Consider the following 12,883-nt stretch of genomic DNA (forward strand, 5'->3'; position numbering starts at 1 on the left):
TAATTGCAGCACTATTCACAATAGCTTAGATTTGAAATCAACCTAAATGCCTTCCCAAAATATGACTGGATCAAGAAGATATGGTATATATACATAATGGAATACTCTGGTGATCATAAAGATAAACTTGTGCCATTTGCAGCAATACAGAAAGTTCAGTGAAGTAAGTCAGGAGGAAAAGGGACAATATTTAATGATTTCACCTATAAGAGGAAATACAGGGAGACCAAACAAGGGGTGAGAAAAAAAGACAAAACTAACAGACAAATTATAGATCTGAGACACAGCAGGAGAGGGGCAGAGAGATGGCTCAAAACAGGGGAAAGAAGAGCACAAGAGAATATGGTGACAGTTCACAGGTGATTAGGTGGTGGGGATTTTATAGGGATGACATAAACCTGAGGGGAGAAATCAAACATTATACAAAAGTGAGCAACAAGTAATAAAGAAATAAATATATTTAAAAAAAAACTCATCTGCTAAACATGGACGAATGGCAGTTGTTTTTGGTCTAGAAATGTTAAGAGCTTGAAAACACTTAATTCAGTCTTGTAAAAATAAGAGGGGGGTGAGAGGCATTATACTGACTTAATTTTAGTTAAGCGTCACTGGCTCAAGAGGATGCAACACTTCTCACAGTGACCATCTCATAACTTTGGAAAATTGGACATGTAGCCAAAATGTGATTTAGGCCAATATTCTGATATAATGTTGGTAAAATGTCTTGTTGGTTTTGTCTTTAGAGACTGGGAAATGAACTCCTATGTGTGAGTCTGCTTTATGGTTTCAATTTGATTCCTTGGCAAGTGAAATGCTTAGGGCTCTAGCCTGGACTGGACATTTCAGTGAGGGTGGGGCTGAGTTAGAATTTAGATGGATGGATCCACAAAATGGGATGCAGAAGGACAAATGGAGGTGAAGACAGCTTCAGAGACCTAGAAAATGGTGTGACCCATGCATTATCTCCAAAGAGATCTTGTCAGAAAGGCGAGAACCACTTGAGACAACTGATGTGAGAAACTGAACTTTGTTAATTGGAATAAGCAATAGTCAGAAGAAAGATAGGTGGTGGAGTTGGGAAATAGTCCCAACTCTAAGATGCTCTTAGAGAAATAAAAGTCTGCTTTAGGAGTTCCCCAAGTTAGGGCCTAGGGGTGACCAAGAATACCCTTAATTGATAAAATTAGAAAAAATCAGAGCCTTTTCTATAACTTTCTTGTCTTTGAGAGACAGTCTTTCTTAGACAACTTGTCATTTAATGAAAAAAAATGATGTCTTAAATTTTATTATATCACCTAATATAATATGATATAGTAGCCAGTTGGTTAACCTCCTTTTTTAGAGCAACTACCATGAAGCATCATGAAACTAGGCTGGGACTACTTAATCAAGTAATGAAGTATTTGCTTAGTAATCAAGTAATAAATTAGATAGTTGGGATGTGATCAAGTAATATTTTGCCAAAATGATGGAACCAGGGCAAAACTAGAACTGGTAAATGAGTGAGGATGAATGAATAGTCCATCTACACTTGACTCACATTCACATCGTACCCAATATCTCTACATTATGCATTGATGCACACAGGTTCCCTTACCGATAGGAGTATTATGCATCCACCTCCAAAGATTTTTCAAATATGTGGCCACTGTTGAAAATGCTGGAACATCCAGCAAGGGAAAGTTTTATGTCCTCTCTTTCGATCATAATGATCTGATCATTTAAAAAAGTGCTTGACTCTTTCACATATCTCTTTTAAAAGCTTGGCCACTAATAACAGGGAAATGCTCAGTTATACACAGCTAAGATTCAATTCTCTATTAAACTAACCAATTGTGGATGTGCTAAAAATCTCAAACATCAGATAATCTTCCAAATGAATTGACTGTGGGAGGTGATATCTGGCTTTAGATAGTGGTTTTTTGTTTGTTTGTTTTTTGTGAGACTAATGTTCAAGTCAGTTTGCAGGTCTATGAGAGAAAATAAAGGAGAAAATCTATTCCTAAATGTCTTCCATAAATCCCTTAAACCTCAGAGCAAGTAAGTGGAGACAGAAGCAGACACCTGCTCCATCCATGCAGGCTTCTGACTTGCTTGGAGCCTTAAGGAATAGTTTAGAAAAAGGAAAGCATGTACTTTGCTCTTTCATTTCCAGTTGTGAAGAACTCCCCTAAAAAAAAGCCCATATCTTAGCCACTCCTCTTCATCCAACTGGGGGTTCTTCATTCCTTCACCTTTTGTACTTCCTCGAAGGCACTGATATTTTCCATCATCAGTATCACCTTCTGTGGGTCAAGTTTCATCTCCTTGAGAACACTGACTTGGTGTTGCTTTACCCCTTTTGAATTGACAAGTGCTCTTGGTGGGGGGGGGCAATTAGGTTATAATTGAAAACAAAGACAATAGAAAATCATAGAAAACATTAAAAAACTAACTGTCCTCAATCTCATTACCGCCGACATTTTTCATATTTTAGAGTCTTTGTCTATATTTGACCACATCCCTCACTTCTGTTTACACTCACCATATAAAATATAGGTTCCCAGGGGTTTGAGAAGGCTGAGACCTTTTCCGGTATTGTCCCCACAGAGGCAATCCAAAACAATGTCCACTCCTTCAGCAGAGATTCTAAATGGGGAGAAAATAAAGTAAAATACTGTAACATGTCAGGGATCAACTCTCTATGCCCTTTCCCTTCATGTATTTTATTTTTACTCCCATTATCAGCAACAGTGAGAGCTCTGGGAGTAACAGGAAATGGAGCAGAAGTCAGGGAGGTGTATTTAGCAAAATTGGGTGCTACTCTTACTATTCCATAAAGCTGAAGGTGGCTAAAAATCTGAATAGCGATTGATGCTGCTCAGTTTGGACTGAGGAACAAGTAAAGATATCAGAACTTGAATTTGTGTACCTGCCTCACTAAACTTATCTGAGGCTTAAACTTATCCGAGGCTTAAACTTATCCTTTATAAAGGATAAATAGCCTTTTTTGTGCTAAGAATAGAATGAGGTGGCAAATGAAATGTTTGGTCCATTGCAAGCTACATTGCAGTCATTCTGTAAGTCAACCAGTTAACAGTTCATTTGCCTGGAATGCAGGATAATGTATCAGGCGCTGTCCAGAGTGCTGAAAAGAGCGGTGAATAAAGACATGTTCTCAATCATCACGGAATTCAGGTTTAGCAAGGAGTGACTTTGCTCCCTCTTCACCTCTCTCCTCAGTGAAGTCATAAATTCAAGTTAATTTTGCAAACTTCTATTCAGCCAATTTCAAGGTTCAATCTGAAGTGGAGTCTTTGAGGAAGAGGGTCAAAAGCAATGAACAGTTCTTTTGTCTGCTTTTTCCCAATGTTGTAAATCTCTGCAGATTTCAAAAGCAAAGAAAATAGCACAGCTCAGAGATCCCCTGGGCCAAATTCAGCAGCAAGTTGGAATTGCTGATCCTTTCTTTGTCCCCAACCCCTGGCCTCTTTACTGTGAATGTTACCTCTTTGCTCCCTACCACAAGAGTCAATGAAGACTTTCTCTTGAGTGGTAAGCCCAAGAGTGTCATTACTGGGAGTGAGACCCTTTGAATTCACCAAGAAATATTAATTCCTACTTATAGTAACCTTATTTTCCAGTTGGATGTTTGATTCTCATTTCTTATTTTACTGAATTCTTTTACTCTGGGTGCACGACTGTACTGTATCTTTAACCAGCACTTCTGAACTCCTGAGTCTACTTCAGAGGGCCCAGCAGAACCTGATGTACAGAAGGCTTCTCATGGAGGGCTGAACACAGTACCTGGTGCACTATAGGTGTATCATAGTAATTGGTACACAATAGGCTTTTCACAATGTACTGAGCACAGTGCCTGGCACACGGTAGGCTTCTCAATGAAAGCTTACTACTGATGGCTACCACATGAATTTAGCAATACCACCTCTAATAATTCTTCTTGATCTCTTCACCCTGGTCTCTCCAAGTGATTACCCTCATTCATTTCCATTAGTATTTTGCTAAGCACATACTGTGTGAAAGGCCCATGCTCAGCACTGAGGGTACAGAAGAACAGGAAGTATGTATGATCACTACATCTTTTTGACCTTGTACCCTCAATCTGGCCTAGGACTGGGACCTACAGACCTCAGTCATGTGGGCACACAGCAGACCCACTACTATGTGTGCTTGCCTCCTTCCTCTCTGAACTTTGTGCAGTTTTGGTTTGAGTTCCTGTGTCATTTTTGTTTCTACAACTCCAGAGCCAGCTCCTAGCAGTCACTTGGGGTTCTTACTCACACAAGCTTCAGACCCTGCTTCTCCTAGTCAGCTGCACAGGGGGCTGACTCTCATGGAATGGCTGTCCTGTATAAAAGAAACCAGTCAGCCTCCCTGGCCCATTGTTAGGAAACCTGGGCATCCTCTCTTGGCACCACATAGACATGGCATCACCACATCATCTTCTCTGTGGTGACCTCCATGACTCCATCTCTTCCTTAACCTTTCTGTGGTTCACTCCCTTTGACTCTGGCTTTACTTCACCACTCACCCTTGGCACAGCAGCCAAATCAATTCTTCACAGACCTGCCTTTTCTAATTGTGTTTACCTGTCTCAACCCTGAAATGGTTTCTGTTGTTTCTGACACAGTCTAATTGAACTCTATTTAAGGGCTTTCAAGGACTCAGGTAAATCTTGCCCGGTAGTCCTCAACTGGAAGAGGTCTGCTCCCCCATCCCCACCTAGGCCACTTGGCATTGTTAGAAACATTTTATATTGTTTTGACTTTGGGGGTAGAAGAGCAACTGATAGATACTGGGTAGAAACCGTGAATGCCGCTAAACTTCCTAGGATAAGATGCCACCAACAGCAGAATTATCCTCCCAAATGTTCAGAGCACTGAGGCAGAGAAACCCTGATCTAGCCCTTTCCTGCCATCCCAGGACCACCATCTACCTGGCAGGCTTTCATCTGCACACTTGGCTTCCTCACTCAGGGACCAGCCACCACAACTCTATGTATTAGTTAATGTGAATCACAGAAAGACAAAACTCTACAGCCAGAACCACTTGGGGCTGTAGTCTAGCCACAGGGCACACCAGGTGCCACTATTTAAACAGGCAGCACTTTCCCTATGTCCTCTGAAAAACAAGGACAATATCTTCATAAAACAAGAGATGCCTGAAAATGATCTCCCATATGTTGCATGAACCTCCAATTAGACATGTTCCCTGAGTTCCTCCAGAGCCCTGCTGCTCCCTGCCAGGTGCTAACTCCAGCATCTGCAATGACTCCTTTATCAGTCTGTCTCCCCAAGTCATACTGTGCTTTGTAGCCCATTTGTTGATGGATGAACGAATGAACAAAAGAACACCATGCCTGAAATAATATTGTGCACCTATTTCTCACAAAATGAAGTCTAGAAAATATTGTTTATTTAATTATCTTGAAAGGAGGGTTTTTAACAGCTTCAATGAGACACAATGAACAATGCATTGCACATATTTACAGTGTATAATTTGATGAGTTCTGACACTTGTTCACACCTGTGAAATCATCCCTGCTATCAATGGGAAGAACGGAGTCCTCACCCACAGAAGTTCCCTGAATTCCTTTAGTAAGCCAGGTAGAGGTGTGCAGAGTAGAAAGTTCATATAATCACAGCCCTCTAAAGTCAGATTGATCCTGGGTCCTAGTTTTCTGGTCTGTAAAGTGAGAGAATCTGGCCTTGCCACATGGCCTAGGGGTACATAAAATTGTCTCTGCTCCTCTAACTTGATGCCTTTAAAGTCGATGCACTTGACTTAAGTTTCCTAATTATTCTCCTCAGCTTCAAGATTGGTCATCTCCCAGTCAGAGGAGGGGCAAGTGACATACAGGTTAGGTCTATTTTAATAATTTTTTTTCTTTTTTCTTTTTTTTTCTTGTTCCCTTTACAATGCCTGGTTCAAAGCTAAGAAAAAAAAATTTTAAGTTGTACAGCTTGACTGGCTTATAAAAGAATTTTCATGTTGGGAAATTTTATGTCATTTTTTTCTAGTTAATCACATACAAAATAGTGTTATGAACCAAATCCATGACCTAAATCCATAAAGAGAAATCACTGTATTCCACTCGTGTGACATGTTAGGGATTGAGTTTCTTCCCCTCTCCCTTTCAAATCCTGAAATATGCCAAGAATTTATATAAAGCTGTGATCACAGTGTAGATAAAATCTGGCATTCTGCTTTTTTTTTTTTTTTTCACACAGTCCTCCATGGGTATTATTTTTTTCTTTTGCAACAAAGTCTTCATAATTGTCATATTTGGAGACTGCAAAATACTTGAGTGGGTGGGTGTAGCATTATCAACTGAACCATTTTCCTTCTGTTGATAATGAAGGCTGCTTCTGAATTTTCACTCTGGCAGACAATGCTATAATTCACTCTATTGGGATCTGTGAGCACCGACAATGAATCAGAAGCAGCGTTTGGCTCTACAGTGGGCCACACATACCTGTTGCTTTTATCTTCTTTAGGATTGCTTCCTGAGGGTAGATTTAGTGGGGCAAAAGGCACTTTGTTTGCAGCCTCCCAGTTATTATTTTATCTAATCCCAGGGTCTCTCAAAAAGTTGTGCTACATAAAGAATAGGCGTGGTAGTGGGGGAATAATGACGAACAACTATATACCAGAGACATTTTATGGGAGTGGCATGGGGAATGGGATAAAAAATGGGAGTGCACAGGAGTATGGTGATGGTACACAGGTGATTTGGTGGTGGGAAGCCCACAGGGATTACAACTGACATGGAAAAAGGCACAAAATGATGTAAAAATAAACTATTATAATAAATTTTTAAAAGTTGTAAGACAAAAAAAAGTCATGTGGCTACGAGAGTGAGGTGACTTTGGTAGAAAATTATTAGGGTTTTGGTGGTGGCTATAGTGTGGTGACATGCATTTGAGGAGGTATGTACCTGTACCCCAAAAAATACAGTAATATAAATGAACGTGACCTCAATATAAGTAACTTAATATAAAAAATACAAAATAACAAAATTAATGAGCTGTTGGAAGTTGCTTTAGAAAGAAGGGGATAGTGCAGTGGGTCTCAGATGTCAGTATCTGTTCTTCTGACAACAGCAGAAATCATTGTGTGGGGGTAAAGGCAGCACATCAAGGACAGGGAGAGGATGAGGGGATGGACCAATTGCACGAGAAATCAGAAGGCAGGAGCTCCCTGTTTATAGTGTTCTCCAAGAGCCCCACATTGTGACCCTTGGCTCCCACTATCTCCCACACCCCACTACATCCAGATGCACTGGTCTTGCCAAGCCCTGCCTGACCCCGTTTAGCACATGCTATTTCCGCAGTCAGGAGTCAGGATACCTGGCTTGAATTCAAGTGCCACAACTACTCCTTACGCCAGGACCTTCTGGCTCGCAGAAGACCCTTGCCAGTTTGCTTTAGGTTGGTTGTGGCCAAGAGCCTGAGTGCTATGTCATGTGTGTGTGTTCCTTCTTGGACTGACCCACTGTGTTAAGACAGTGTGAGAGGAGCTAGCTTGGCTTTCATAAATTAGCTTGTAAGTTTCTTCACTGCTATTCCTCAGGCTTATCCTTTTCAAAACAGGGATAAAAGGGTGTTTGAGAGGATTAAATGAGTTAGTACTTGTGAAGTATCTGCACACAACCAGTAATACCAAGCACACCATATATGTTTGTATTATTATTATTTGCTCACTTCTTTATGACTGTCCTCTAAGAGAGAGATGAGCAAGGATTGGCTTGCTGTCCAGAGAGCAAAGACCTTACCTTTTCACTTCTTGCACATAGTCTGCATTTCGATCAAAGAGGTGGGTCACAGAGTCTTTGATTGCTTCATGTTTGAAAGTAGAAGCTGTCCCAAAGACAGTGACATTGGGGATGGTGGAACACAGCTGAGCCACAGCTTGGCCCTGGAAGTGAAACACAAGAGCCAAGTCACTTGTGAGAGCTGCCATCCAGAAGCTCGTTATGTTGGTTGTAGAGCAGGATGTCCCAACTCTGCCATGGTAGGTCTTTCTATGGATGGACCCGTCTTTGGTGTGGGAACTAAATTGTGCAATGAAAGATGTGTAACAGCCTTCCTGGCATCCAGTTATCAGGTGCCAACAGCAGCCGCCAGTTGTAACAACCACATATGTCTCCCAGCATATATAAATGTCTGCTGGGGCACAGAATGACCCTTGGTTGAGAACCACTGGTGAAGAGGAAGGCAAAGAAGAGCCAGCAAAACCCCAGACTTAACAGCTACTATTTACCCATGTGCCTCATGTTTCTAATCTATAAATTAGCAATAATGATGCTAATCCAGAGGCTTCCTGCAGGGGGTGTCTTTGTTTGGATCCCAGAAGGCAAGGATTCAAGTTTAAAGGCTTTATCTGGAAAATGATCTCAGGAAATATCAGGGCATGAGGAAAGGATACAAAGGCAGCCAATAAAGGCTGTGCACTCAAGTTCATATCCTTTAGAACCAGCTCAAACCCTTCCAGAAATGCCCATCAAAAAAAAAAAAAAAAAAAAAAAAAAACAACAGCAACTCCCCAGAGTTATCCTAGTGAGGGTGGATCTACCAAATGATCATCTAGTATTGGTTGAGGGTTACTTCTGCGGAAATAACTTTTATAGATGTCTGGTTTGTCTTCACAGACCAATCATGTTCCATGGCCAGAAAGATGCCCTATGTGGTCAGTAGGCTGAACCGAGTGGGACTGATAGCATCCTCTGTGATGTCTTAAATTTAGGCAACAGGCAGTCCAGGTCAGACATCTGGCATAAAACATAGTATTTCTAGGCCCGTGATAAACCTCATACCTGTACCATTGGCTTATTATCTACAGGACCGAGATATTCAGGCAGAAAAAGAAAAGACCAACAGAGGTTTAAATATTAAATGACCTCAAAGAAGCCACAGATACCACTGGGAATGAGTGGTTGTTCTGTGTCTTTTTACAATATTATTGAAACTTAAGTCATTGAACAAAATCCTGTGATCAAAAGCATTCAGACACCTCCCAGTAAAACCCAGTTCAAGGTAATTAAGATGCATTCTCAAACCAGGACCTTGTCTCTTCAGGTGTTCCACGTGCCATCTTAAGGAAGCAGATACTATCAAGGAAGGACGTTATTATACCAAAACCATTCCGGATACTAATTTCTGCCTCTTGCTTTATTACATGTCTTCCGTTGATGAACCAAATCAGGCTGGCAGTTCAGTCTGTAAAAATACTCTTTTTTTCTAATATTAGCAATTAAAGACAATATGGAAAGAATCATAGAATGTCTCAGTGCCCCTCTCCCTGTCATTGTTTTATAGATAGACAAGAGAAAAGGCGTGCCAAAAGGGCACACCAACCCAGCTCTCAGAGGCAGATAGGAGGTTCAAAGCAAGGTCTCCTGACTTCCATTTACTGCCACTTTCTAGTGACATGCTGTCTACTTATTTTGACATCTAAAGCTAAGCAGACTTCCAAGTTACAACCTAAAATAGCATGCCATTGACATGCTCACTTGGAGGTCAGCATTTCAGAATATGAGAGTGAACCTCAGACTTCAGACAGGCTACAGTTCTCTGTTCTAAGAATAGCCTTGTTATTTGTTTACTTTGTTGTTGTTGTCCCCTGATTTTAAAGAACAAAAAGAGGACTGTTCTTCCCAGTGAGTGTAAATATCAGCAACCAACACAGAAATTCTCTAAAATTCTCTGGCTTTGTCTATCCCACCATTACAGTTCCATCTTGGGACTGGAGCTAACCTGCTGAACCTGATGCTCCAACATCCAGGTGATTCCCCCTGCCCTCTGTCCTTACTAGACAATTCTGGGAAGGCCAGCATACTCTCCATTGCACGCCAGAGCCCCTACTCTGGAAGACATGACATTTAACAAACTCTGTTATCTTTCAAATTCCCATTGTGTGAGGTGACTGCTGGGAGGTAAGACATGATCAACACACCCGAATTTCTGCCTAGTCCGAGCACCAACTCCCCTTCCCCCCACCCCCCATGGAGACTGGTCTTGTGTAGTGAGCTACCATTTTGGCATCAGTCTCCACCTTGCTATTGAAATACCTTTGGTTTTGTTGCCTAGGTGTTGTTTTTCAATAGCAAGGTGGAGGGGAGGGAAGAGCACGGAGACTATGGTGATGATTCATGGGTGCCTTGGTGGTGGTAATTGTATGGGGATTGCACCTGAGAGGAGAAAGCAAACATTGTACAAAAATGAACACTAATGTAAAAAATGTATTAAAAAAAAAAAAACATTCAGGCCTCCCTGGTGGCCTAGAGGTTAAGTCTCAGTTCTGTTACTGCTAGAGCCTGGGTCTGATGCCCAGCCAGAGAGCTAAACCACCTATGGCACAGCAGACCTCTGCTGTCTTGCCTGATGCTCCCTTCAGCAGTGTATTTCAGGAAATCTTCCCAGTCCGCTCCCTACTCTATGTCTGTTCCACCCCCTGCACCTCTGGTTTACACCCCAGCTCTTCTCTGCAGTAATTACAACAAAAAAGTCAATTGAACTGATCCAGTACATAACTCAAAGCTCTCTCAAAATGAGTGATGCCTCTGGAGTAGTTTGTGAGGGCTGTTGTAACAGAGCATCACAAACTAGGTGACTTAAACAATAGACACTGACAGTCTCACATTTCTGAAGGCTGGGAGGCTGACATCAAGGTTTTGGCAAGGTGGGTTTCCTCTGAGAGCTGTGGAAGAAGGGTCTGGTCTAGGTCTCTCTCTTCTCTTGTAGATGTCCCTCTTCTCCCTGTATCTCTTCACAGGATCTTCCCTTGGTGCCAATCTGTGCCCACCTTCCTCTTCTTATGAGACACCACTCACATTGGATGAGGGCCACCCTCAGTGACCTCATTTTTACTTGATATTCTCTGTAAAGACCCTGACTCCAAATAAGATTACAGGGGGATCGGCCTTCAAACTAGGGACTTGGGAGTGGGGAAACAATTCAACCTTTAACACTCATCTTACTGCATTTCCTGCCTCCGTGGATGGAATCACACCCTTCACTCACTGCTAAACTCAGAGATCTCATCTCAGGACCACCCGGGACACCTGTCCTCCCTCTTCCCCACATCCATTAGTTTTCACTTGACTTCCTTTGTGACTGTCACTTCTTAGTCTTTGTGTCACACTTCCTATAAGGACACTCTCCTAATGGACTTGAGTACTTCACATCGGGGCAAAGTGATTTCCTCAGACGCACACTGCGATCTGCCCTGTTTGTTGCAGTGCTTCCCAGAGCCTATCAAGGCTTTTGGATGAAATGCACACCTATCATCACATGGGTGGCCCTCTAGGATTGGATTCAACTGGCCTCATTGTCTTGATTTCCAATGTGCACTCTCTAACCAAACATGGACACTGAGAGACAATGCCAGGAGCCTGGTGTCCTGTGATCCTCCTTCCAGTAAATTATGCTTCCAAGTCCTCCAAAGGAAGCTCTAACCTCCTTTACTGAGGAAGACAGAAACCAGGTCACTGATCCAAGGCCAAGAACCTCTATCTGTGGGACTCAGCAGCTGAGCTACCCCAGCAACCTATCGGTTCCTCAGATTGCTCATCCCAGCGTGGGGCTGAAATGCTGTAGGCACACAAGATTGCTATGTGAATACAGGACCGGGCGCACCACACATTTAGAATAGCAACCTTGGTCACCCCTTGTTACCGCTGCTACTGTGATGGTTAGGACTTCAGTGTATGGACTTGTGTCAGCAGTAGGGCAGATCTGCCATCCCATCATTACTGCCTATATATGTGCTACTAGCACTTTGCTCACGGCCTTCCGCCACCAAACTTGTGTTTGTATTTTTCAGACCACACACACCACTCCCCTGACATACCTCCTCTTTCAGAAAGCCTTCCCAGCATCCCAGACAGGGCTACTCACCTCTCTTTGTGCCTCCACAGGCCTGTGGTTCCTTCCTTCAGGATAGTGGCCCCCTCATCTGTCTGTAGCTGCTAACTGACCCATCTGTGAACCCCATGATAGTCAGGGTCCTAGCCACACTTGGCTTTGTACCCCAGTAAACCAGGCAGCTCTCGGCACATGACAGAGGTTTGGTAGAATTTGGATGGATCCATGGGGAACTTTTAAAGGGGGGCAGTGATGTAATGCAGAAGCCCCTCATCATTTATTAAAATTAAATATTTTTCTTACATGGCTGTGGTCCCATAGCTGTCCCACCACCGTATCCACAAGCCATCACATATTCCCTTGTGGTCATCCCTCCCGTTTTGCTTCCCCTCTCTCCCCTCATTGGCTGTGAATACAGGTTTCCTTTCAAATTAATGTTTTTGAATCCTTTGAGAATATCCCCTAGGGCTGGAATCACTGGGTGATATGGTAGCTCCGTTTTTAGTGTTCTGAGGCACTTCCCTACATCTTTCCAAGTGGCTGGGCCGGCTGACATTCCCACCAGCAGTGTAAGTGTGCTCTTTTATCTCCACATCCTTGCCAGCATTTGTTGTTTCTGTTTTTTTAAGAGTGGAAGTCCCTCAATATTTGCAGATTTCTATGTTTGTTATTATCAAGTGAGAATAAAGCATAGGTTTAAATAACATAACTAATCTCTGACCCAAGCAGAGCTTTACCACTTGTACCTTAAATAGAAAGATACATGTGGTAATAAAACGAGGTGATGTAAGTAACTGGGTTACAAATATAATTGTATCTTATATTTTATTATGTAATATACATATGTTATGCATCATGAGGATATGATATTATATATCATATTAATATGTTACGTACAATATATATATCCAGTATTATGTAATTATACATATCAATATTACATGTATATATGTATCACTAGTATATGTTCACAATATAATCAGTAATATCTAGGATATAATAGTCCTAGATAGGATATT

The 12,883-nt window shown here is 42.0% G+C and overlaps 1 protein-coding gene across 1 annotated transcript in view; it reads right to left on the reverse strand.

Moving 5' to 3' along the window:
- VAT1L (vesicle amine transport 1-like) overlaps positions 1-12,883 on the reverse strand; it is a 125,214-nt gene that overhangs the window by 64,012 nt on the left and 48,319 nt on the right. The window contains exons 4-5 of the mRNA XM_004690359.2: positions 7,775-7,917; positions 2,525-2,628 (exon numbers count right to left, since the gene is read on the reverse strand). Coding sequence (XP_004690416.1) covers positions 2,525-2,628; positions 7,775-7,917 — 247 coding nt within the window. The remainder of the gene's footprint in view (positions 1-2,524; positions 2,629-7,774; positions 7,918-12,883) is intronic.

Source organism: Condylura cristata, unplaced genomic scaffold (genome assembly GCF_000260355.1).
Source record: "Condylura cristata isolate star-nosed mole 26May11 unplaced genomic scaffold, ConCri1.0 scaffold00028, whole genome shotgun sequence".
Lineage (NCBI taxonomy): Eukaryota > Metazoa > Chordata > Mammalia > Eulipotyphla > Talpidae > Condylura > Condylura cristata.